This window comes from Leuciscus leuciscus, assembly GCF_965113295.1.
Source record: "Leuciscus leuciscus genome assembly, chromosome: 2".
Taxonomy (NCBI): Eukaryota; Metazoa; Chordata; class Actinopteri; order Cypriniformes; family Leuciscidae; genus Leuciscus; species Leuciscus leuciscus.
This window is the reverse complement of record NC_138726.1, coordinates 40,589,008-40,616,076: the sequence shown is the minus strand read 5'-3', so window position 1 is coordinate 40,616,076 and position 27,069 is coordinate 40,589,008. Positions and strand designations below refer to the sequence as shown.

General features: G+C 38.0%; 1 protein-coding gene across 1 annotated transcript in view; it reads right to left on the bottom strand.

Moving 5' to 3' along the window:
* Window positions 1-754: 754 nt before the first annotated feature.
* Window positions 755-27,069, bottom strand: part of igdcc4 (immunoglobulin superfamily, DCC subclass, member 4) — an 81,396-nt gene continuing 55,081 nt past the window's right edge. Inside the window, exons 6-20 of the mRNA XM_082162588.1 lie at window positions 25,575-25,727; window positions 24,944-25,354; window positions 22,609-22,773; window positions 21,467-21,604; window positions 20,112-20,276; window positions 18,774-18,995; window positions 18,102-18,200; window positions 17,803-17,986; window positions 17,157-17,284; window positions 15,832-16,002; window positions 15,539-15,673; window positions 13,751-13,853; window positions 6,791-7,013; window positions 6,354-6,482; window positions 755-5,378 (exon numbers count right to left, since the gene is read on the bottom strand). Of these exons, the coding sequence (XP_082018714.1) occupies window positions 4,848-5,378; window positions 6,354-6,482; window positions 6,791-7,013; window positions 13,751-13,853; window positions 15,539-15,673; window positions 15,832-16,002; window positions 17,157-17,284; window positions 17,803-17,986; window positions 18,102-18,200; window positions 18,774-18,995; window positions 20,112-20,276; window positions 21,467-21,604; window positions 22,609-22,773; window positions 24,944-25,354; window positions 25,575-25,727 (2,957 nt within the window). The 3' untranslated portion in view covers window positions 755-4,847. The remainder of the gene's footprint in view (window positions 5,379-6,353; window positions 6,483-6,790; window positions 7,014-13,750; window positions 13,854-15,538; window positions 15,674-15,831; window positions 16,003-17,156; window positions 17,285-17,802; window positions 17,987-18,101; window positions 18,201-18,773; window positions 18,996-20,111; window positions 20,277-21,466; window positions 21,605-22,608; window positions 22,774-24,943; window positions 25,355-25,574; window positions 25,728-27,069) is intronic.

Sequence of the window (27,069 nt, the reverse complement as noted above, 5' to 3'; positions counted from 1 at the left end):
GCTATTACTCAAACACCACTAGACACTAAACCAGAAATGTGGTTATTATGTGGTTATAAATGTGGTTACATATTATTGGTAGCTTTATTATTTTGTGCCATTGTTAATATTATTAAAGTCATTTTAAGCACAAAACAATTGATAGGGCCTGGCTGCGCATGGCTGGAAAAAAGACTTGCCAAGTACTAAGAGTCTCATCCACACAACTTTACCAAACTTGCACATTTCTGTGGTTTCTGTGTGATTGTAGGCCAAATGGGTTACAGATCTCAAAAAAAACAAAAAAAAAGAAGCAATTTTAGATAAATTGGTTTCACTTTATTTTGATGGTCCCTTTAACATTCTGTTTACTATAGTGTTAGTAGAGTATTAGTAGACTGGTAGGGTTAAAATAAGTGGACATGTAGTTGCAAAATTACTTCTAGTCAGTATAATGTCTGTTGGGGGAGCATCACAAGAAAGAGTTAGCAGATATTGAGCAGACTGTCTACTAATACTCTAATGAGAGTTAGTGGAAGTTGTAAAGTTAGCCTACGTCTAGTCAACAGACTGTTTAAAAGGGACCATCAAAATAAAGTGTCACCGATAAATTTCCTGGTAAAATGTGTATTTGGAAATAAGCCACTGCAATGACTTTAAAAGTAAATACTATATTTTATAGGATCCCCGTGAAGATGTGTAATTCATAGCCTAACGGAAAATATATGTGGTATGTCTTACTGCTTTGAAAAAAATACAAAAACAATGAGACAAATTATTTTTAGTATTAAGATGTTTATTTACATATCACAAGTTTGCAGAGACTTAGATGCTGCAAACCTCACGAACAGAGACAGTGAGAGAGGAAGAACATAAACATTATAATATCATATTGTCCTCCACTGCACCCATCTATCTGGCACCAAACTCCATCCTTCACAGCTCATGTAAAAATATAATTGAGTATTCATTTGATAATTCAATTATTCATAGGGAACATTTGTTCCAGTTAAAAAGATTAGATCCAATCTAGTGAGTAAATTGAAGTTATATATATATATATATATATATATATATATAGACTATGAAAGTCTGATGTCACAGCAAAAGAAACGAGATCTACAGATCATAGGGCTTGTAGAGTATAACATTTCTATGTGAGTTAAACAGTATTACCCATATCCCCAGAAACAGAAGCCAAATGGTCAATGAGCGCTTCTTAAATCTCTTCAAACTGTGCCTTAAACCCTTTACAATCTCTAGATTTGATTTTACAAAGAAGGCCATGAGGACATACAAACAGACAGCAGACATACACATGCTGTAATCTCACTGGGATAGTGTAGTTTTGTGTGTGCTGAGACTGATGTTTTGTCTCTCACATTTACCGACAGACGTCAGAGACCATACTGCTGCTGGTGTTACACAAATGTGTCCACAGTGTGCTGACAATCTCAGAAAAGCACAGGTCTGCTGGTTGGGGAGAAAACTACAAAAAAATGGATGAATTCTCACATCACCAGAATAAAAAGGTCACCACAAAGCACCAAAGAGAAAACAGCCATTAGAATACACGATTTCTTTAGAAAAATGTCTGTCCATCAGTGTCACTATTTGTTGTTGCTTTCCCCCTGTCATTAAAGCCTTTATTTTACAGGATGACAGGTGAAGTTTTCATACTTCAATGCACATCTGCCTTCCATCAGAGTAAGCCGTTGCATTCCCCTGGAGTTTTAATGCAAAGACAGGGCACCTGAGCAATAAGCACTGATTATACGCACAGTGTAAAAATGGCCCACATGCAACCTTGTGTCTGTTTTGAGAGGTATGGCTTGACAGGGGAACCCTCTGGTCGTCTGATTTCTCATTTCAAGCATTTTGCTATCCATCGCTCTGCAAAATCCCAGACTTTTCCAGAAAAACACAAATGACAACCATTCCTTTGCTTAATATAGTGGAGCAGAAACTAGCCTGAAGCTTCAAAATGAGGTAAAATGAGACAATCAACTCCAGATTAAGAAAACACTGCTGCCAAACATGTGATCCAAATCCTTTACACATGTAACTATATGTGCGTGTAGAAGGTATATCCGTGATTAAATTAACAAGCAGCAAATGAGGTATTTGAATTATAACTTATCCTGAAGGGCTGCTGAAAAATAACATGCATATCTGAGAGTGACAAGACATCTGCTGACCCTGGCAAAACCACAATTTCCTTATTTTTAGACAAAACAAGAGATCAATTCATTTCCCCCACACATTCCTAATGCTGTTGGTGGGATGTGCTAACACTATAATCTGATGTATAAGACTCAGGAGCAAAGCTAAGACTGTCAGTTTGACAACACTAACATATCAAAAAAAAAAAAAAAAAAAAAAAAAACACAAGAATGATTTGTGTGGCAATGTAACCATTTGTGAAAATCGAAATTACCATTGTTTGCAGTTTAAAGGGATAATTCACCCAAAAAATTCTAATTCTTCTACCATTTAGCACACAAAAGAAGATATTTTGAACAATGAATGGGAATTTTTGTCCATACAAAGAAAATCAAGTGGGTCCAATGTTGTTTTGGAAACATTCTTCAGAATATCTTCTTTTTGAAGGAAGAAGCAAGCCATACAGGTTTGGAACGACATGAGGATGAGTAAATGACAGAATTGTCATTTTTGGGTGAACTATTCTTTTAGCACAGAACTGACAGGCATCATATTTAACAATTACATTATAATCTCAGTAAAATCATCGACTAAAGCTACAGATCAAGCTGTTGTTGACTGGCCATCTAGACATCTAGAATTGAGACAACTGATGGTATGTGAGATGCTTACTGTATGTTGTTAAAAAAGCAGCCAGAGTAATTCAGACATTCATCATCTTCATTTCCTACATGATCAGCCCTGAGTTTGGCCTGCTGTACATACAAAAACTGGAATGTTTAAAAGACCATCTTAAAAAGAACCTAGTCTTGATCTAGCACCAAAGCACTATTCAGTGAAATTATTGAATTAGGAGTAAAATCAAATGACAGAGACTGACTAGACAGAGAGTTGTCGTTGACATTACGGGCAGTCCTGTCAATGACCTGAAGAAAGCAAGAGTTTGATGTTTCTCTTCCAATATAACAGCTTTAACATAAAATAAACTACTTTAAATAAGCTTTAAAATGCATAAAAGGGAAGCACAATAGATACAGATCCTGCTCTCAGCAGCAATGCATGATTTTGCATGGAGGACAAAGTTTATTTACAGTTCCAGATGAACCCCAAATGGTGACAGATGCGTGGCCAAAAGACAAAGAATAAGGTACGGGACAAGACCTGCCTGAGAGATGGAGGCTATTTCTTAGTTTGGCTGAAAATGTTCTTCTCAGACTCCCTGTGTAGAAGTTCCTGAGAAAAAGAGATGACTGGCATGTCAACAGGTAGATCTTATGGACACAAACCTTAAGGTCTTGAGTTAAGCCATGTGTTTAGCTTCCCATTGTTTTTATATCCCTTACTTGAAGGGTATACTGCAAAACTGTTGTGATGATCAAGTTATTTTTCTCCCATATCACAGGTCTACACAAGCGAATGACCACATGCTTGCACATAGGCTAATAACCAGAGACGAAAGTTTCAGTAACCGTTACACAAGAACACAGACACAGAGTGAGAAGGGCTGTAGATTCTGCTATTATTCAAAGGCTATGAATCAGGCGGCTTAAAAACCGCACATAAGAAGTCGCCTTCTTAATTACACTCATAAAATCACACAGAAAAATAATACAATCCTGTAAAGAAATGAGGTAGTGCTGTTGACTGAGAAAAACTTGGAGCATGAATGAGTGTGATGTGTCTTTACAAGTACACTCAAGAGTTGAAATGATACAAAATGTACATGAGTGTTCTTTTTGTATTGTTTTCCTTCATTTTTGTCATGTTTTTCTACGTTTTTAATACAGCAATCATGTATATACAAATGCACCTTGAATTTGAGACTCCTGAGACGCTACGCTCCAGTCAAGGAATGTGGGTTTTTATTTGTATTGTATTCAGGTTTGTGTTTGCATGCATTTATGTGAAGATGTACCTTTGATCTGACCAAGTTAAAGGGACAGTTTACCCAAAAATGAAAATTCCAGACCTGTATGACTCTCTTCCCTCTGCAGAAAACAAAACAAGATATTTTAAAGACGTTTTTGTCCATGCACAGGTTCGGAACGACATGAGGGTGAGTAAATGACGAAATTTTCATTGATGGGTGCACAATCCCTTTCAACTTGAATAGACAGTTACGCAATATCCACGTAGAACTGAAGAAGGTGCTATTTTTCTGTAATAACCATTTCGAAAGCACAGATCTATGTGTTTGTGTGTGGCAACCCTGAGACAGCAGGAGGTGGTACTTTGTGGCAGGGTAATCTTCTCTGACAAAATGGGTCTCCACCCACTGGCACTGATCTCGGATCGATCCGTGACATCTGTCCCGTGAATGAGTTCTGTTTCCATATGCAGGGCTGATTTCAGGATCCTTCGACTTCACCTCAGAGTAAGAACACTCTGACCTCACGTGTGCATGTAAACATATAAACCAATTCAGCACATTCCATACATGCACACAAAGAGGAATTAAAGTGTGCCACTGATATGCCATAAAATGCATATCCATGGATACTAGTGCTAAAAAAATATTCTATATGTACATACATATAAAATAATGGAACCAAAAGGTCCAAAACAGCCGAGAGAGGAGGCAAGCGTGGCTATGAGAAAATATCAATTTCTCCAGCAGGAAGGTGCCACTCGTTGGTCTCCACTGTTGTCCTTCTCTGTCCCAGAACTTTAGGAACACCATTTATTACACTTATCTTCCTTCCAGCTTAGGGGTACACATAGTTATGTGCCCCTGAGGTAGAATGGACAAGGCCAGAACTGGCGAAGGATGAGGGGGAAGTGGGGAGACCTGGTGAGGACAGAACCTTTCCTGTGGGGCACAGTCTGTGGGTCCCGTTCTCCAGGGTCTCTGCCTTTGACCGAAGGGGTTTGGACGAGTGGAAGCCATTAGTAAGCCCCACTCCTTGGTTTTTGGCACCACCCACAGTTGGCTGGCTAAGCTCACTCTCAAATGGTCCATTGTGATTGGACAGTACTTCAGAGATGTGAGTGCTGGGGGTTGGAGATGGAGATTGGGTCTCAATGTTGTCCTCGCTGTGAGCACAAGGTGGATGAGGGGTTGATGGAGTTGCCTTGTCTCCAGGAGAAGGGTGCTGGGAAGATGGAGACTCGATACAGAGCTCCATGTCGCTTTGTGGACCCTGGTCAACTGTTGTGTTAGACAGCTGTGAATGCACAATGACTTCAGCCTCCACCTGGTTCTTGCTGAGGGAATACAGCCTCTCCACATGCCCGCTCTGCAAATACAGCAACAATGCTAAAAATGGTTGTGCTGCTTAATATTTTTGTGAAAACCGTTATACATTTTTTTAGGATTCTTTGATGAATAGAAAGTTCAAAAGTTTATTTAAAATAGAAATCTTACAAATGTCTTTGTCACTTTTGATCAATTTAATGCATCCTTGCTGAATTAAAGTATTAATTTCATTAAAAAAATCTTACTGACCACAAACATTTGAACAGTAGTGTATCTAAAATTGTTTATATAAAACTTTGTGAGCTATTTTTAAATGGTCTATTTATCTTATACATTTTTATTTATTAATTTCCATAGTTTTTCCCAGTTTCTTACACCATGAATGTAATGGATTTGAGACACCATGACAATTTGAATGTAGTTCAAATTTTTTTCTTCAATAATTAATTGCACTAAATCGATGTGTTAAATTGACAGGGCTATAATAAACATTGAATTAAGGGGTGGAAATTGCACATTGTGGGTATGCAAGGTGGAACATCACAAACTGAAATGTTAATGAGTTTGTACACTACACTACTAAGACTATATCGCTATTTCACGACAAAAACAGATTTTTAGAAATGTCAACAGGGAAATAAAACGATACTATGAGGAGGAAAGCTGGACAAAGGTGTAAATTCCTGCCGCCTATGTCTGAGTATCTTTGAGAAGGACGGTAATTGGTCAAAAGGTATGCAGACTTCAGCTTTCCATTTCAGGTGTCACATACTAATTAGCTGTGTGTCTTCCCTACTGTCTGCTTAATGTTAATTACTTCTCTGTACATTTCCTGCTGCATGAGGCACAATCTATCAGCCCCCTCCCCCATGACACACATTCATAAATGCACAAGCAGAAGGATAATGTCATAAGATAAAGATCCAAAATCTGTTATGCGACTTCTGTACTTCTATACTGCCTGCCTTTGACACACACACACATACATCAGCATATATACATTCCTTTGGCTCACCTTACTGTTCTCTGACGGTGGTCCCTCTAGAGCTCCATTGATGAGAGCCGAAGAATCCTCAGTTATAGTATCTCTGTATCTAGTGATCCTATTGGCCCAATTCCGACTAACGGATCCGTTCCAGGCTGACTGAGTTTGGAGCAGAAAGAAGAACTGAAAGACTGAATATACTTGAAAGATGAAAACATTCTCCTGGATCAACACCTTATGTTGGGTTTGGAAGATTCCTATCAAAGAAACAGTCCTATCCCAACCATAAGCCAAACCTAATCTCATTAGGCGATATGAGGCGATATGAACCTTCTTCCAAGACCAACAAGGATGTTGCTCCAGGAACACGTCCTACTTGGGAAAATGGTCCCATAGTATACTGTAATGTTGTACAGTAGGTGCTGGCACAGTTAACTACACTAGATCACCATGTTGGCAATGCTCACCTTGGATTCTGAAAGGCCATCATCAGTCCCTGCTACATTACCCATTAGACTCTGTTCCTCACTGGGCTCTGTGAGGGGTCTGTTGGGGTCTTGTGCACTAGAGGGCATGAGGGTTTCCAGCTCATGGCAGTCACTGCAGTCAGGTGCAGCAACAGGCACTGGACGGGCACCCTTCCTGTACTGAGGACTCAAAGAACTCGAGTCAAGTCCACCAGAGACATCCCTAACAATGGCAGAGAGAAAGATCATTAAAAAAATCACTTAACATCTTTATTTATAAAGCTTAACTGAATGCAAATGATTTACACTTCTATAAGACCTCAGCAAATGAAATGAATGCATGTCCTGAGGCATTTCTCTTACTGTGTAACAAGTGCTAACACCAAAGATATCCAAAAGTACAAACAAAATTATTTGAAACAGGTCATACAAATAAATATAACATATATAGACATGCATATAATGTGAGCTGTTACATAATGCTTTCAAGGTTTCCAAATTTTGTATAACCTTTACAAACAATTAAAAAGCCTTTCCTCATTACTTTTTAAAGAGATCGACTCTGTAGCACCATTGCCTCGAAAATACATTTCAGGGGGGTAAATTTGTATATAGAATACTGTGCAAAAATTGGTTGCACTTCACAATAAGGTTTCATTTGTTAAAATTAGTTAATGTATTAAGTATCATAAACTAACAATGAGCAATACACACTTTGCTCTATCGCTTTTATATTTTATCTCCTAATTTTAACTTCAGTAAATCAGCACAGTGCTAAATCGACAAAGCTTGGCGTCAGTGTTAAAACTAGAAACTTTTGTGACTGGAAGATTACTACAAAAAAGCGGTTTTCCTATCCAACCATCCTTCCACTGCAATCAGCTTACATTCCAGAGAAGGGAAAACACAGCTGCCTACATCCAAAATGATAAGAAAGAAAATGCCTCTTCTAGAATCTACTTGCTGCACAAACTGCCACAGACTTTTACAAAGGATTGCAGTTCTTGAAACAAAGTTACTTGCGGGACTACCAAACCTGACGGAAAACACATATTACGTTATGGACGTCCCCAGCATACAGCCGTTGAGTCTCATGAATCTAGTGCTCCTCGACAAGCCATACTGAGTGTAGAGAAACAAGCCGATCAACACACTAATCAATGGCACAAACAGGGAGCGAGACCCAAAGGCACTCGAGACATCAGATTGTCATGAGCATCACATATTGCCGCAGTAGCATCCTCTACCCCAGATGTGGCTATGACAAGGATTGCAAACACTGGTTTCCTACCACCGCCTATACATCTTGAGAACAGATTTGAAGTATTAATGAATGTAGATGAGGAATCTCCAGACGAGATGAATGTGATCGAACCCAGACCTAATCAGCCAGTAGCTAACACTGATGCTAACTGGCGCTCAAGGCCGAGCAGACAGCGGCACTCTGCTCAGAGCGCAGCCGAGCACAGGACTCTGATAGTGGGTGACTCCATAATCAGAAACATTAGCAGCAGGGATACAACTACGTGCTGCCTCCCACAAGCAACAACTTCTGATGTAAACGGGGAACATCAGAACATTCCGATGAAACATAAGACTGCAAATCGACTTATCATTCATGTGGGGAAGAATGATACTCAGAAAGAGCAGTCAGAACTCCTCGAGAGGGATTTCAATGAACTTTTTGAAACAATTTGAAGACTGAAAGTTCAGACGTTCATCAGTGGGCCACTTCCAGCAAGAGGAATGTAATAAATGGAGACCAGACTGTACCATAACCCATTATCATAACAAGGAACAAATTGGTTTTCACAGTTGCTTGGGCTATTAAGCCCAAGCAACTGTGAAAACCAATTTGTTCCTTGTTGCCTGAACAAGGAACATGGCTGCCAAAAACCTGCAATATAAAACAAGTAAACTTCATTGACAACTTCAATCTTTTCTGGAGTCAGAGACAACTGTTCAAACAGGATGGCCTCCAGCCAAACAAACTTGGTCCAAGAGTGCTAAAGGACAACATTAACTTCTCCCTCCATCACCCTTCAGCAGTGTGTGCCAATCCACTCAACCTGAATGTCACACACACCTGGACAGAGTATAAATGAACACAGGACTTCACTTCAGCACCTGAATGGACATGTGGTTGACATATCACACAAGGACAACAATAACACCATGCAGCCACAACAAACTCTGCTTACGGACACAATCTCAGCTGAACCTTGCGCACAGAGCTCACCACAGACAGACTGTGATGGATTAGAAGTTTCAGCACCCAAGGATGACTTTCTGGAAAACAGCCAGGAAAACCAGGACAACATATCACAGCCTCCGGTAACACCAGAGCAACAGCCTCTCTCACCAGACATGTTATTCCTCTCTACAGCTTCCCCACATCTGAGCTTCTCCGAGAAATTGGAGGAACTGGTGTATACTGGAACTAAACTATCCCACTCTTTTGCTGCAAGCCCCCAGATATCAACCAAAAAGGGGTGACCACCAAAGCCTGCAGGCCCAGCTCGCCTTCCCCCTCCTCCTGTGAGAGCTCTTCGGCCTCTGCCACAATGCCAGGGCCCACACCCTCCTCCATCTGATCTAGGTGAACAAAAAACAACTGATATCAGCTCTCAGTGATATGTGTCGGGTCCCCGCTATGATAACAGTAACTTTCTCAAATGTTTACAGAACAAGCGGGAACCCAGTGTTCCTGTATCTTTCTCTATTTCTGTTATATTACATGCTAGAAAGTCTAAGGTCTTCCCAAGCTGTACAGCAAATCAATCTAATCTGCTGCCTGTTACATGTCAAACTAAGATTGCTGTGGGGGAAAAAATTAATACTGTCAAGTTAGCACTTTTAAACATCCGATCACTTAAAAATAAATCACTACTAGTCAACGACTTAATCACAAACAACCTGGATTTTATGCTTCTAAATTAAACTTGGCTATAAGACAGCTGCAGTGCAACAGTCCTCAATGAAACAGCCCCTCCCAACTTTACTTTTATGATTGTCTGCATAGTGGGTAGGAGAGGTGGGGGTGTAGCTGCAGTATTTAAAGATGTCTATCAATGTAAGTAAGTATCATTTGGGAATTACCTGTCTTTCGAATATCTGGGTTTTGTGTTAAAAGGTGCTCCACGCATTTTACTTATTTACAGGCCTCCAAAAAACTCCCCAGCCTTTGCTGAGGAATATACAGAACTGTTATCAACAATTTCCTCAGAGTTTGACTGTTTTGCTACTGCTGGGGATTTTAATATTCACATAGATAATGCAGAAACCAATATGGCAAAAGAAATCATAACTGTTTTAAATACTTTTGATCTGACTCAACATGTACACGGAGTCATTTATGAAGGCCATTTCTTTAACACCAAGCATATCTGCGGACTCTGTTGATTCTCTCCTTGAGTCCTTTAACTCAAAAGTACAGAGTGTAATAGATGATATTGCTCCTGTGAAAGTCAGGAAGAAGAGTGGCATACAAAAAGCACCTTGGAGAAACTCAACAGCAGTGCAAAATATGAAAAGACAATGCAGAAAAGCTGTGCGCATGTGGCAGAAGACAAAACTTGTAGTCCATTATAACATCTATAAAGAACTTTTCCAAAGTCCCTTAAAACTGCAGTTGTCAAGCCCCTGCTGAAAAAGAGCAATCTGGATAAGTCCATCTTAAGCAACTTTAGACCTATCTCAAATCTTCCTTTCATAGGGAAGATCATTGAAAAAGTTGTCTTCAATAAGCTGAACAAATTCTTAATCTCAAATGGATACTTGGACAATTTTCAATCTGGTTTCCGACCACATCACAGCACAGAGACAGCACTCATAAAGATTATAAACGATATTCGTTTAAATACTGATACAGGCAAAACATCAATTCTGGTACTACTCGACCTCAGTGCTGCATTTGACACGGCCTATCATAACATACTTCTTGAAAGGCTAGAAAACTGGGTCTGGCTTTCTGGGATAGTCCTAAAATGGTTCAGGTCATACTTAGAAGGAAGAGGTATTATGCGAGTAAAGGAGACGTGCTCCCACTGAGCCAAATAATGAAAAAGAACCAAATTGCTTACCACAGCTATGCGGATGACACACAGATCTACTTAGCCCTATCGCCTAACAACTACAGCACCATTGACTCCCTGTGCCGATGCACTGATGAAGTGAACAGTTGGATGTGCTAAAACTTTCTGCAGTTAAACAAAGACAAAACTGAAGTCATTGCGTTTGGAAACAAAGATGAAGTTCTCAAGGTGAACGCATACCTTGACGCTAGGGTTCAAACAACTAAAAATCAAGTCAGGAATCTCGGTGTGATTCTAGAGTCAGACCTTAGTTTCAGTAGTCATGTCAAAGAAATAACTAAATCAGCATACTATCATCTCAAAAATATTGCGAGAATTAGATGCTTTGTTTCCAGACAAGACTTGTTCATGCTTTCATCACCAGCAGGGTGGATTATTGTAATGGACTCCTCACTGAACTTCCCAAAAAGACCATAAAACAGTTGCAGCTCATACAGAACGCTGCTGCCAGGATTCTGAGCAGAACCAGAAAATATGAACATATCACACCAGTCCTCAGGTCTTAACATTGGCTCCCAGTTACATTTAGGATTGATTTTAAAGTATTATTACTGGTATGTAAATCACTCAATGGCCTAGGACCTCAATACATTGCAGATATGCTCACTGAATATAAACAGATCACTCAGATCATTAGGATCACATCAACTAGAAATACCAAGGGTTCACTCTAAACATGGCGAGTCAGCTTTTAGCTATTATGCCAGCCGTAGCTGGAACCACCTTCCAGAAGAGATCAGATGTGCTCCTACAGTAGTCACATCTGTTTAGCTGTGCATTTACTGAATGAGCACTGTGCCACTGTGCGTCTGACTGATTATACTGTATTTTATTTCTGCATCCTCCTTTTGATTCTAAACTCAAATGGCAATGAAAATTGGATAAGAGACAAACATAAATTACTTAATTGGAGAAATTGAGACATGAAACCATGCTGATGACCTTGGTCTGTGGTGGAGTAGTGAGTTTGATGTGTCAATTAAACTCGAGGTTCTGTGGGGTGCGGACTGGATCGACTCCATTCCTAGAGCTTCCGAACAAATGGGTTTTTTGGGGTGTGGACTGATGGGGTGGTGAACCCGAGGTTACCCCGTGAGTCAGTCCTAGAGGTCCTCCTGTCCGATTTTAGGGAAAAATCGGGTCTATTAAAGTCAAATAGATTTTTTAGGCGCGTCGAAAAATCACCACAGACACAGTACAATCCACATGGGATAATCTCACAGTATAACAAGCAGCTGTACAAAATATGATACACCAGTGTTTTGCCAGTTTATCTATTTTCATTATTTTCATAACTGTCTAAATTGTTGACAGACTAAATTGTACCTGAGGGGGATTTACTCATGATGGTCAAAGGAACACTGTGGTGACTAGTACAGGGGTACTAGTCTGGTGGGTTTAGTTAATCCACGGTTTTGTAACCCCATGAAATGTGCTATTTAAATAAACTTGCTTCGCCTAATCATCAATAAAATAAGTTAGCAAATACATCTCGATTGTTAATGTTTTGAACAGTTTTTATGTGTTTCAAATGTGAAACTGCTTGGTTGGTTTATATCACTTTTTGTGGAATGATAATAGTGTATGTTTATCAAACAAAGAACAGTGTATGCCTAACTGTTGCTTTGAAATTGACTTTAAAAATCAAACATTTCTTATTTCTTTTTAAAGACATACACAATGTTCCATATTTTCAGAAATGTAACCTGCCCTTTTTCTCCTTCCCTTTTATATACATTTACATGGTGAATATTAAAGAACCAGTCATTTTATCTAAAGAGCTTGGTCTCAATTTCACAGCTGGAGGTACCATTCTAAACCCCCAACCAAGAGACTGATGAGTGCAAATTAACCCAGACTCCCACAGCTTGTCAAATCTCCCACCATTAATGTCAGTGTATACTTATGTGAAAAATATACATTGAAATGTAAAGGTCACACGTGTATAATGGAGACACAGTGCCCTATTCAGACTCTGTTAACCAATAATAATGACCACAAATCTCAGAAGAAGGTGAAATGAGTTTGGTTCTCTCATTCTTTAAATGCAAAAGCCCAGCAGACTCAATCTGCCTCTGTGGCTGTTCATTAAACCAGCAGAGCTCTAATAGAGCAAGAGCAATCAGCCATGACTCTCTGTCATTCAGCTCTCAATACTCCACATCTGCTTCAGACACACACACGCTTGCACACACACTGTGACTGTTATTCACCCATGTCTCGTTCTAGTTTAAAGTAACATCCAAAAGGTCCTTGAAACTTTCTGAATTTGAATGTAATTTGAGGAGGCTTTTCGCTGCAGCTCGTTTGTCATTAAAATCGTTTGGGGAAAACAGATTTCAGCCTAAGCTGTAATTGTTGCAGCATAGTTCTTTATTTATGGGGTAGTTCACCTAAAACAATGAAATAAAGACTGTTTCAGTGTTTTTTAGTCCATACAATGAAAGTAAGAGGGCCCTAATGCTGTGATGAACAGTGATATTTTATAACACTTTATTTATATACCATTACAGTATTTATTTATTTTTTATATATTTTTCATTTTAATTTTAGTTCAAGTTTCAGTAATTTCGTTGTTTTTAGGGGTGTAACAATATATCGTGTCACAATATATCGCAATACAAAAATATAACAATACGTATAGTGACAATATGTATTGTGTATAGTTCACCCAAAATGAAAATTACTGTGTGAGAAAATGTTTTAAGTTTGAGTTTTACTGTCAGTACTACATTAAATAATTACTTACTATATAAATGTTGAATATAAATTATATAATTTTTTAACTTTGGGTGAACAATTTATAATCAACAGAGCTATCTAAACAGAGTGTTGTGGATCTTATAGAGTTTGGACAGGTGCGTACCGTGTTTTTCCGTTGCGGAAACTGACACACATGCAGAACAGGATGCAGAGCAGACCAAGACACACTCCAACTATGATACCAGTCACAGCATGGATATCCAGCTCTGTAGGAACGTGATAGAGCAAAAGAAAGAAAGAGAGAGAGGGGGGGGGGGGGGTGGGGGGGGGATCAGACAGGCAGAGTAGTTAAAAAAAGAGAATGCATGATAGAAGTGTAGAAATCATTCATCAAGCAATTGTACAATAATGCCTCATAGTAATTCAATACAAACCATACTTGTATATATAATAATGAAATATTAATTATAACACAATGCATTATATAAATTATAAGTCATTATAGGACTGGTATATGCAAGTCTGTGAATTTCTGTGGCCAACTCCCCACAGAAGGTGTGTGTATATGAGGCTGGACTGAATCACTTCACACTCCCTGTGGGAGTGCTATTAATTGAGTGTCAGTGATGGGCAGAGGCAGATGGCAGTGTCCCCACACACACACACACACACACACACACACACACACACACACACACACACACACACACACACACACACACACACACACACACACACACACACACACACACACACACACACACACACACACACACACACACACACACACACACACACACACACACACACACACACACACACACACACACACACACACACACACACACACACACACACACACACACACACACACACACACACACACACACACACACATTCAGAGAAACTTAACTGCCATTATAAACAAGGGGTTTACATTGCCAAAGCAATAGCAAATATTACATACACATAATGACACATAAGCACAAATCAGTGATATTTTCAGGTTCATGTCTTTGTCCCAAAAGCTTCCATTTTCTGATAGCAAATGTTCACATATAAGCCAAGTTTTCAAAGCAATTCTGTAGCTCAAAGACTACTGCAAGGTCATGGGTTTGATTCAGATAAAACTTGTACTCTGAATACAATGTCAGATAAATGTGTTGTATAAAAGCATCTACCAAAGGCACAGGTGCAAATGTACAATGTAAACATTCAGAGGTTTCAACTAGTGGTTATGAGAGAATTATTCTTTTATATTTCCACTGAAAATCTTTGTTATAGTTTGCAAAATGGCTCACTCTCTCTCGTTTGCTCTATAAAGTTCTATTTACACACACAAAAAAATTTATCACTGTAAAAAATAAATAAATAATTGAATATATTTTAAAATGTCATTTTTTCCTGTGATGGCAAATCGGTTGTGCTGTTTAATATTTCTGTGGAAACCTTGAAACATATTTTTCAGTATACTTTAAAAAAAAATCTAAAAAAATCACCATTCATCTTTTGACATTATAAATGTCTTTACTGTCACTTCAGATCAATGTAGTGTGTCAATTCTGATTAAAAGTATACAATTATTTTAAACAAAATCTTACTGACCCCAAACTTTTCAACAATAGAATCCATTTACATGAGAGGTAAAAGTTTACCTGGTGAATTTTCTTTTAATTGCAGGGCGGAACTTCCTTTAATTGATTTTGCATGGCTTATCGCTTTTAAAAGCGCAGCTCATGAAAGGGTTTCATCGGATCAATAAATAAGCTAAATAAATTCAACTAGCCGACATAGTGTTACAATACTGGTTATTGATCTGTTGCTGCAAAGTATTTACTAAACCAAAACAAAATGGTGATCACAGAAACGTAATATATAAAATATGAAAAATAACCTTAACACTTATACACTCACTAAATATTGTGAAAACAGTTTTAAAAAACATACACACCATATTTCTTTGGCGGAGTAAAGACATCCTTCACAGGTGAATATGGTCCCATCCCCATTTCAGTGCAGGCCCCCATCTTAAAATAATAACGAGTCCCACTCATCAGACCCTGGACTTCTGCATTGGTGACAGAACCTGAGGGAAGAGAGTGAGAAAGGCAATAACAATTCTCATATGTTGTCTGTGTGTGTGTGTGTGTGTGTGTGTGTGTGTGTGTGTGTGTGTGTGTGTGTGTGTGTGTGTGTGTGTGTGTGTGTGTGTGTGTGTGTGTGTGTGTGTGTGTTTAGGTTCACCATCATGTGTGAGGTTTATCCACAGGTGATCTGGATGGCTGATGTTGCCAGTGTAGAAGATCCAGTAGGTCAAAATGACTCCATTTGGCTCCAGTGGAGGGTGCCAGCTAACCAGAACAGAGAATGAGTCCAGTGCACTCAACTGCATATCCACAGGAGGAGAGGAGGGTCCTACGATGAAAACATACGTTTAAACCTGACTCACAAAACACCAAACAAATGAAAATAAAGAACCATAATAATTAGAAATGCTGATTATTATCTCCCAATCATTTTTAATTGAATTAGACAATCTTCAAAATGCCCATGCATACACACATACATACATATACACACATATACATATATATATATATATAAACCATTTAGCCATTATTTCAGACTACTCATACTTAAAGTACTAAGGAATTTACCATAGTATTTACATGGTATGTCAAAGTACAGTACTTTTCAAGAATACCATGGGACTTTCAAGGTGTTTTTGGCACTTTTTTGAAGTGTACTCTGAATGCACAAATTTTACAATAAGATACAAGATTTTCAGCAAATAACTTACATTTCAGTCAGTTTAGTACAGCTTCAGAAGGCATACAGTATGCACACAAGTGTGTGCTAGCTGCTAATGCTACATAAATATAACAAACAAAAATGCATTTTTTTCTCTGGTAGAAAAAGTGTTTTCTAAGAAAAGCACATTTAAATGTTTGTGATGTTATAACGGTCATACATAGCATGTACAGTCTGTGAGTTTTAAGGAGATACTGTTAGTATAATTCAGTTTTTTTTTTGTTTTTTTTGAGTGAAAGGTCTCTTTTGAAGTGCCCACTCTTTCTCCCCCCTCAAGGGTAGATAAAGCTCCCCTCAGTTAGTCTGACACTAAATCGCTGTGGCAACGTGCTCCTCCCTGCCATCACTTGGCTAGACTGACTGACAAGCTGAAAGACTCTTGGCCAACAAGAGGGGCAATTCCATCTGGGCTTTTAATTAAAGCCAATTATCTCCTTACGCCTCTCCCTATTAATCCCCTAACTGTTAACCTAACACAAACACACCGACTCACAATGACCCACACAATCACAGTATACTAACAGATCCGCATTCATTCATCACTTCCTACTCAAAAAAAATAAAAAAATAAAATACAGACACTCACACTTGTATACACACTATAATTAAAGCTCTCACTCACACACGAACAGACACATGACAGTGTGAACTCTGCCAGATTCACTGAGAAATGAAACTCATGTGTGAAAAGCTTATTTTGAGGGAACATTGGTGAAATATTCAATATCATCTTCATATTCTAAAAGGGCTGTACTCACTGTCTGGAAGTGTGTATTCTTCCACTGTGCTGCTGAAGGGGCCACTCATATCAACTCCGTTAGACTGCACAGCGATTTCATAGCTAGTGAAGGGCTTCAGTGATCCCAGTAAAATCTCCTGAGAAGAGCTGAAAGACAGTGAAAATACAGAGGACTGGTTAACCAATAAAGTATTTTTTTAATAGTCAATGCTGCTATTTAGAGAGAAGTGTGGCTGATATGTCGTCTCGCACACAAGTTCAGTAAGATCGTTTTCTCACCACGGCTGCATTTGTTTGATTAAAAACACATTAAATACAGTAATTTTGTGAATTTATAATGTAATTTCTTTCTGTGATAAAAAAAGCTGGATTTATATACTGAATATATATCATATATAGAGAGAGAATGATACAATATTTACTTAAAATTCATAAAAAATGTAATTAAATTAATTAAATTAAAAAGACTTAAAGACTTTTGGGAGATTTTAAAACTGATGCCCGTCTCTAAATGGCCAAATATTGGCAAATAATTGCTGGATGAAAGAGTGTGTAAGAAAGAAGCATGTAAGAAAAAAGTAAGGATATGATATGTGCCTCTGTTTCACAATGATTGTTTATAATCTGACTATACATTAATATTTTTGTGAATATGCATGGTACACCTGGTATAGTATGAGACCAGCGATGCATTGCGTATTCCTGCGGGACTGCAGCGTATTGTGTAGTTGATGATTCGCACATTGCTAAAGTGTGGTTTCTCCCAGCGGAGCCAGATAGAGGTGGAACTGTTCGCACGAGCTCTGACGCTGATGGGCGGCAATGGTGGGTGAGAGATTGTTTTCCGCACTAAGAAAATGATACACACACACACACACACACACAAATGTACTCAGATTTGAATCTACAGGACAGGTAGATATGGTTTTATCTGTGATTGTCTTCTCATCATAACCAAACGCACCGTGTGTGAGCTTCTCTGTTCTGCCCTTCCATACAGCAGGATAACCCTCAGTCTGTTTATTAAACGCCCAAACCTTCACCTCGTACAGCCGATCAGGAGCTGAAACAACACAATCACAATTGGTCATATTGTAAAGCATTTTACATACTTTGCATTCATGCAGGTTAGACCTGTGTTATTTTAGTATTATTGATATACTATTATAGTTTTTATTAATATTTTAAATTAGTTTTTACTCTAATATTTTTCATTTTAGTTAAAGGTTTAGTAATTTTGTTGTTTTGACACTTTTTTTTAAATGTCTATATAATTTTGTATTCATTTTCAGTTATAGGATTTTTTTTGTCTATCGAGTTAAACTACTGTAAATAAAAAATGTTGCCTTAGAAACCAGCTGAAATAAAAGAAGTTTATGTTTTTTATATATATTATTTTATTTCAGTTAACATTTATTTTATTTCATGCAACAAAAATGTCCTCATGGTTTTAGTTTCAATTCACTTTATAACTTATATGACTGCTGATAGTGACAGAAAATCAGTACCACGAACACAGTCCCTGCATTTGGAAAATATGTGCAGCTTTGTAAAAGTGTCTATTATATAATATTCAATTATATTTATATGTGAGAGTATAGCATATTTGTGAATAAAGTTACCGCTCAACTCTCACCAAGGCCTGTGACCTCATGGTGTTTAACTCTCTTCCTCAGTTTGATCTGCTGAATCCTCTCATTGATCACAGGCTTCTCCTCATTGGTCAGCTCCTCTCCATCCACCTCCCACCAGGAAAGCTTGTAGCCTGTGATCTGAGTGTGATTGGGTGGTGGCTGCCATGTGACATGGAGGGAAAGCATTTTGGCTCTCACTTTGAGCTCAGTGGGAGCAAAGAGCACTGGAAAAACAACAAAGGGAGTTAGTGAGAACAGCGGTGTGTATTTTGAGTGCACACTAGCAGGGCTTGTACATAAGCAGTGGCATCTCCAGGACATTCTTTATGGGGGTTCACTGAAATTGCAAACAAATTAAACTTGTATTTTAAACAATCAAAAAGAAGCCTACAAGCTTATCCCACTGCCACAATTTCATTTGTGATAAAATCACACCATATTTTATGCTAATAATGTATCATTACATCTGTCATTCAAATATTTGAGGTCAGGATGATTTAATTATATTCAGCAAAGACACATTAAAGTGAGAGTATAGACATTTATAATGTTACAAACATTTATATTTTAAATAAATGCTGTTCTTTTGAACTTTCTATTAATCCTTAAAAATGTATCAAGTTTTCCACAAAAATATTAAGCAGCACAACTGTGATTATACAACACTGATAATAATAAGAAATGTTTTTGAGCACCAAATCATCATATTAGAATGATTTCTGAAGGATCGTGTGACAATGAAGACTTGAGTAATGATGTTGAAAATTCAGCTTTGACATCACAGGAATAAATTACATTTTAAAATATATTAAAATAGAAAACAGTTATTTTAATTTGTAATCATATTTCATAATTTTACTGTGTTTGCTGTATGTCTGATCAGAAAAAAATTAGCCATTAGCCTTTGTGAGTATAAGCTGAACCTAAACCTTGAACAGTAGTGTATGTAAAACCTTGTACTTGACTATAGAGTTGAACATTGTACCAGGTCAGGCAAGATCTAAACTGCGCACAAAACAATTACTAGGGAAATAAAGCATGTGGTGACACATCAAGATCAAAATATTCCAATCATGAACACTAATCAAAGTATTTGGCCCATGTCTGATAAGACATGTAGACATTAAATTCACTATTTAGTCTTAAGGTAACCAAAACTGTATACATCTTGGTGACTGTGAGACCAATGGAGTGGTCAATGTTGTTTTAGGGGGATCCATGGCCCCCCGACTGCCCCTTGGAGGCGCCACTGCATACGAGTTTAACCATGAGTTAGTTGAAACTGGTATCTATGTGCATATAGTGCATATGAGTATGAGTGCATTTTTATGTTTACTCACCCTGAGTAAGGTTTGGTGTGTGATGCGAGGCCCACTCAGAAGGCTGACTGAACCCAGCTCGTGTTCCCGCCGCAATCCGGAGCTGGTACGTTTCATTTGGTTTCAGATCCATTAGAGTCACCTGTGTCTCATTCCCACCCACTTCCACAGAGTTTATGCGATCCACTGCAGGGCACACACACGAACATGTGCCAGAAAGTAAGTATTCCAGTGGAAATCATTTCTGCAGCTGGCTGATAAAGAAGCATGAACAATGGATGTCCGAATTGACTTTGGTTCTGTCTCTCATTCTGTGTCACAGGCCATCAGGCCGAATCTGTCTTTTGTTCCACCTTTATTACTGTTCATTAAGCATCCAGAGCTCTAATAGAGCAGAAGCAATGAGCCATGCCTTTGTCATTCAGCTCAAAATACCCCAGACATGCATGCTGCCCTCCTAGTGACTGCAGATAAATGAATAAAGCTACAGATTCAGCAGCACACATGAATTTATCAACATGTGTCAAGGAAAAACCTCACAAATACCCCTCATAGATCTTAACCCTGTATCATATTTGATACATACATTTCTACTCACTCTACATGATTTCAACATGATCAAAGCTTTGCTCGAAAACCATGCAGTATACAATCTACTACATGCCTTCTGTAGTCTGATTGTAAACAAAGGTAATCACTTTTATATTACGTTAGCCTCATAGCATAATTGCCTAAGTCATTTTTTGGCCAAATTGTGATAGGCAATTATGCTAATATTTCAAGATGAACATTTACTAGATTGAAGCTACTAGGTTTCCTTGATCCATAAATGTTTTGTTGTTGTTGAAAAATCATGTTAAAATGTGAGTATCAAATGATAAATCAAGCTTTTGCGGAACATTTACTGCATTTGTACTGTATATTTCAAACATCATTGTATTGCATTGCATTGCATTGCATAATATGTTTTACCCCCCCACAACTAAAACTACAGAGCTTTGGTCATAAAACTAAGCATTAATGACAACTGATATTTATATGCATTTTATGCAAGTAGTCTGCTATACTGTTAAAAAGATCTCATTGATTTACATTACAAGCTATCAGAATATCATCTTACTTTTTAGTAATAAATGTCAAATTGCATTTTTTTTTTCAGTTTGGGCCTCTGAGGAGGGAAAAAAACACCTCAGTTTTGTTCAGAATATGAGCTCTATATTCTCCCATATCATACTATATGAGCCATAAAACCCTGATGTATCAAATATGATATAAGAAATAACTTTCTCGTTAAAAAACAAAAACATTTTGTCGCAAGGTTCAATAAACCTTTCCAGGGTTAACGCCGCAGGGGTTAGTAGGTGACGCTGTCTTACCCTGCTCCAGCGCTCTGTAGTCAATGCGGTAGCGTGTGATGGCTCCACGGCTCAGCTGTGAGGAGAGGGGCAGCCACATGACCCTCATGTCAGTGGGAGATGTGCTCAGCAGGGACAGCTGCGGTGAAGCGCTGGGAACTGCAGAGAACAAAAAGCAAATACAGATTTACAAAACAGTAGTTGTCTGAAATGACAAACTATACACCATGCACAAATACTATGCACTACAGCGTCTAGTGTATGAATTTTATACGGTTATTTTGTCATCCAGCATCAGAGTCTAATAGCCCCTCCCCTCCTATTGTAACACTGACATTTTTCAATAAAGCATTTTCTGTAAAGCTGCATTGAAACAATATGAGTTGTGAAAAGCACTATACAAATACACTCAAATTAAAATTCCACTATGTTAGGAAGGCTGCAACAGTGCATGAAGTTTCCATAATTCCACACTTTGTTTTTTCAGTTAAATAAGTACATCATCCGAGCATTTGAAGTGCACTTCTTCTTGTTGGAATTCTCAGTGTGAACACAGTACTCAAACTATTTATACTACAAAATGGCAAAGAATAGTGCATAAGTAAAAAAAAAATAATAAATAAATAAATAAATAAATTCATACTTCTGGTTGATTAGTCACAATAAATGGTCAAGTCTAGCACATTGCATACAGCATTATGCATAGTCTGTAGAAGTTAGGTGCATGCAGAAAACGTGCCAATTATGCACAGTATAGACCTTATGTAGCTCCTCCCCTTTTCAGCGCTGCGCTTGTTGTCTTTTGTCTTCCGGTCTGTATTTTCACAGCGATCTTGCGTATTAATGAATGAACGGCTCGTTTTAAAATCTTTTCGGTCTACTGACATGTGCTTTAAACATTACAATCCTCGTGATAACTTTCGTTAACTTTACATTAAGTAAATCCACTTCACTAGCTAATTACTCCTGGACAGTGATGCCATAAAAATATACAGAGCGACCGCAAAAACTGAAGTTCAAAGACAATATTCTAAAGATGGCAGCGCACTTGTTTCTCTGGCGCATAAGGTCTATACATAATATCATAAAAATACCACTTTTAAATGTGTCAACATTCCTTATCACATTGAAAACCTGACCTCTCCCCATTAGTCAGTGCTCACCATCCTCTAGCATCTCCACAGTAACGGGCTGTGACGGGCGGCTGGCCCCCATGGGCGAGTAGGCCACTACATAGAAGGTGTAGGCTGTGTGAGGGAGCAGCTCCTTTACATGCAGCTCTGTGGTGTCGTTATTCACCGCAAACTGATACTCCATGTTGTCTGAGCCTGTAAACACACAATTTATAGAACACACAAATAGTACATTTGCTTTTTTTATTTTTATTGATCTGAGCCAAAATATTAGTTTTTTTTCTTAGTCTTTTGGGTATGAGTTTCTAAATGAGGAGAAGAGTGACCCCATCAATAACAGCCAGAGCTAACATTACTTATGGCTTGTGGTTCTGTACAGCAGCGATCTATGAAGTGGATTGGCTTCTGCAAAGTAATGAGACAGGATTTTTCTCTGTGGACTGATCCACTTAAGCTGGCTACACTCAGTGTAATGAGAAACACGGCAGGGTCAAACAGGGACTCCAGTAACAAAATAGGAAAGAGCTCGGAAAGTTTAGGAAAATTTGAGAACAACATAATATTTTCCAAATTTTGTAATTTTTGAATTATTTATTTACTATTGTAGTATTTATTCATATTTTGATTTAACCTTTTAATATTTTTAGTTTTCATTTCAATTCTAATTTGTTTTAGTAATTGTTTTATGTGCTTTTGTCAATTTTATTGAAGTTTAGTTTAAGTTTAGTTTATTAAGTTTAGTTGCCAAAGCAACTTTTTACATGTAATATTTCTATTGTATTTTATTTCAACTTTATTTCAATTAAAGAGGACAATTGTTAAAAGTTTTAGTTAAGAATAATAACACTGACTTAAACAGATTATGAATATGGATGGAAACCGAGAACCAGTTCTGTTTTTTTATAATTTTTTTATTATTTATGTTGAACTTACAAAATATTTTAGAATAGATTAAGCATTCCAGCATTATTTATTAAGCAGCACTACATCACCACTCCTGAATATACAGTATAACCCAACCAGTGTCCTTTAATTACAGAAATGCTGGTTATTTTCAAACAGCTTACAACCAACTGTCAGACTTACTGTAAATCTATGTAATTATTGACTGTTTGACAATGTCTAGACAAAGATAATCATTATGCATTTTGTCAGTAGTATTTTATAAATATTAATCAATGAAAAATATGTTACCACATTTTTGTTTGGTACTTATGCGGTCCACATAAACTGCGAATGCTCTGCATACCCAAGCCTTTCGTGGACTCGCTAATTAGTATTGTCACTATAAATTACTATAAATTCCCCTTGTTTGAGGTGCACCATAAAGCTTACATGATAAAATGTTTGTAATACTTATGTAACTGTCTGTCATATTTATTTTCCAAATGATGGTAATTTTCTTTAATTTCCTCTGCCAGTTAATGGAGGGTTTCGGGTAACTGGATCCACAGTAGCTTTGGAGCCTGCGCTCTGTTATGTATCGCCATCGTTGTCCCACGTTCTCATTGGTTTGCAAATGGGGGGTTTCATACGCAGGGAAAGCTGTCCGCTCGCCCAAGTAGAAAAATGTGCTGTTGCTGCCAGATCTCGGTCAACGAAAATCACATTGTATTTGATAGAAAGCTACCTAGACTAAATCAAATGAAAAAAAGTCATAACTGAAACTATTTTCAATTATTTCAATTTTTTTTAAGAATATTTTTTTAAGAAATACCATATTTATTTATTATAATGATATTTTCTATAATTATATTTTACTTTTTTTTACTTTAGCAGGCTACTAATATTTATAATATTACACTTTTTTTAAATTCTTAATAAAATACAAATAAAAAACACTTCCAGCATTCATTTAAACTGACACCTGCCATGGTGTTTCTTATTTGTCGTCTCTGATTTAGATGTCCTAAGCCGAAGAAGCACCGTACCAATTAAAGGTGAAGTTTGTAGTTTCAATTGTGACGGCATGTCACTCTCAACAGGTAAATACAGGCTACTTTTTTAATAAAAGGTCCAACATTTTAGGAATACTTTTAGCTCTGTTGCTAATGTGTCATGAGAGTAAGCAACTGAGCAGAACACTCTGTCTAGAGCGAATGTGAGCGTCTCGCTTATTATAAACACATCTGCACTAGATGCATTTTTTACATTACGCTCCGCCCAGCATACCCGGTTAAAGAAGTCATCACTCACCACTAATATATATATAGTCAAGGCCAAGTATTCTATGCACCTCTGAAAAGACTTATTATTGTTATAAATGTATTATTTATTTTATAAATGATCTCATGATTAGGTAATGGAATTGCATTTCTTTTTACACATTCTGAATTATGAAACACACACACACTCTCTCTCTCACCTGCTGTGCGTTGGTAGTGTACTGAGAAGCCGATGATCTGGTCACTATTGTGTTCAGGTGGGTCCCAGGTGAGCAGTGCTGAAGTGCTAGAGTGGGGTGTGGCCGACACATGACGAGGAGGGCTTGGCAGCCCCTCCCTCACGATGACGGACAGCTTGGCAGTGGCACAGGCGGTGCCCAGGCTGTTGGCAGCAATACACTGGTAGTATCCCGCATCGTCCAGCCGCAGCTGGTTGATGAGAAGAACTCCAGGGTTCTGAGTCTTAACCCGAGCATTAGACTGGACCGGTTCTCCATTCTTGAGCCAGCGCAGAGCAGGGGGAGGGTCACCAGAGCTATTACACACAAACCGAGCCGTATTCCCCCGGGACAGGGACACTGCCTCTGGGTGCTGGAGGATGTCTGGTGGAGCTGGGCAGAATAAGAGTGGGGAAAAAAAATACAGTGAGAACAACACAGTTCAGTTTGTTCACATTAAAGCATTAGGTAAAATCAACTAACATTTATTAATGTAGGTTAATGTTAATATAAATGCTATTGTTCATTCTATTATCTACAATCCGTCAGTAATGTATCCAGTATTCATTCAGAATATGCAGGATCTGTTAAAAGAAAACACACACACAATTACCCAGTACTCGAAGTTCAGCAGGAGATGAGATGAAATCTCTGGTCTTGGGTTTGTTGGCACGACACACATACACTCCAGCATGGTGACTGCGGGTGTCAGGAATCACTAGGTTGGTTGCCAGGACAACCACATCAGTAGCTATAGGCTTCCCATCTATGCATCCCAGAGGAGTGGTTGTGTAAAAAAGAATACAAAATGTATAAACAAAAATATACGTACAAAATTCAAAAGAAAATGGGAAATAAATCAATCAAGAAAGCATTGAGACATTGACAATTTTTTTCAAGTATGTCTATAGAAGAAATGGCACCCTTGAAAAAGCCGTGCGTTGGTAGTGAATGAATGGGGGCCGAAGGTTTAGTTTCAATAAAGGACGCAAATCACCATAAAAGTATAAAAACCTGTCCATAATAAATTATCCTTTCGTAATCCATGGCAGAAAGAAAGTACGTGTTTGTCTGGAACAACATGAGGGCCCAAAAATCACAGATGTTTTATTTTGAGTGAACTATCCCTTTAAGCTGTTAAGAAAAATGTGCATCACAAACACTGCATTTCATCCCATACTGGTGTGCAATGAGCAATGTGAACAGACAGAGGTCAGTACAGCACTGGAGGAGGAACGGCATGCATTAACGATTCTTAGACACTGACCGTCTGCGGCTGCCATATTAGCACTCAAACAAAGAAAAAAAAAGACACCTTCTGCAATTTACAACATCTTGTTAATTTTTTATGAAACCTAATGAGAATAATGCTCTCAGTTATAAAGCCTTGGCATCACTGTGGAGGAAAGAGGACAAAATGAGGTCCGTAATGAACCTGGATGGAAGCAGTAAATGTGAGGGTGATGGGTGGGTGGGTGGTTGGGGGTGTCTGCTGCAGCAAACATATAAGCTCACTCTATAAATCACAGATATGTGGGGTTCATTTACATTGTTTAATGTAGGCACTCCAAGTTCAAAGTGGACACAACACTAATTACAATTTGGTCATTCGGATGACACTTATTCAAAACAACAATGCACTTATTATAAGCACAGTGTCTCCCAATCAACCAGGGGTTTAAGGGCACAGCAATGATTGTTTAAGGATTATTCACCAGGTTTTGAACCTACCGGGCTCTCCTACTTCAAACTGCCTGACCCGGTTAGTTTGGGTCCTCTAGGCAAACTATTTTAATAGTCCACTTTAGACATTTTTCTAAGTAACTTTGCATCTACATGTAAACTAACAATCATTAGAGTATTAGACATTCTGCTTAATATCTGTTAACACTTTATTGTGATGCTCCCCCAACAGACATTCTACTGACTATAAGTAACTTTGCAACTACATGTCAACTTATTCTACTAACTCTAACCCTAACCTAACAGTCTACTAATGAGAGTTAGTTGAAATGTAGTTGCAAAGTATCTTACAGTTAGTAGAATGTTGGGCAATTGGACAATTGAAATAAAATGTAACCATTTTAATAAATAACAACATGTATTAT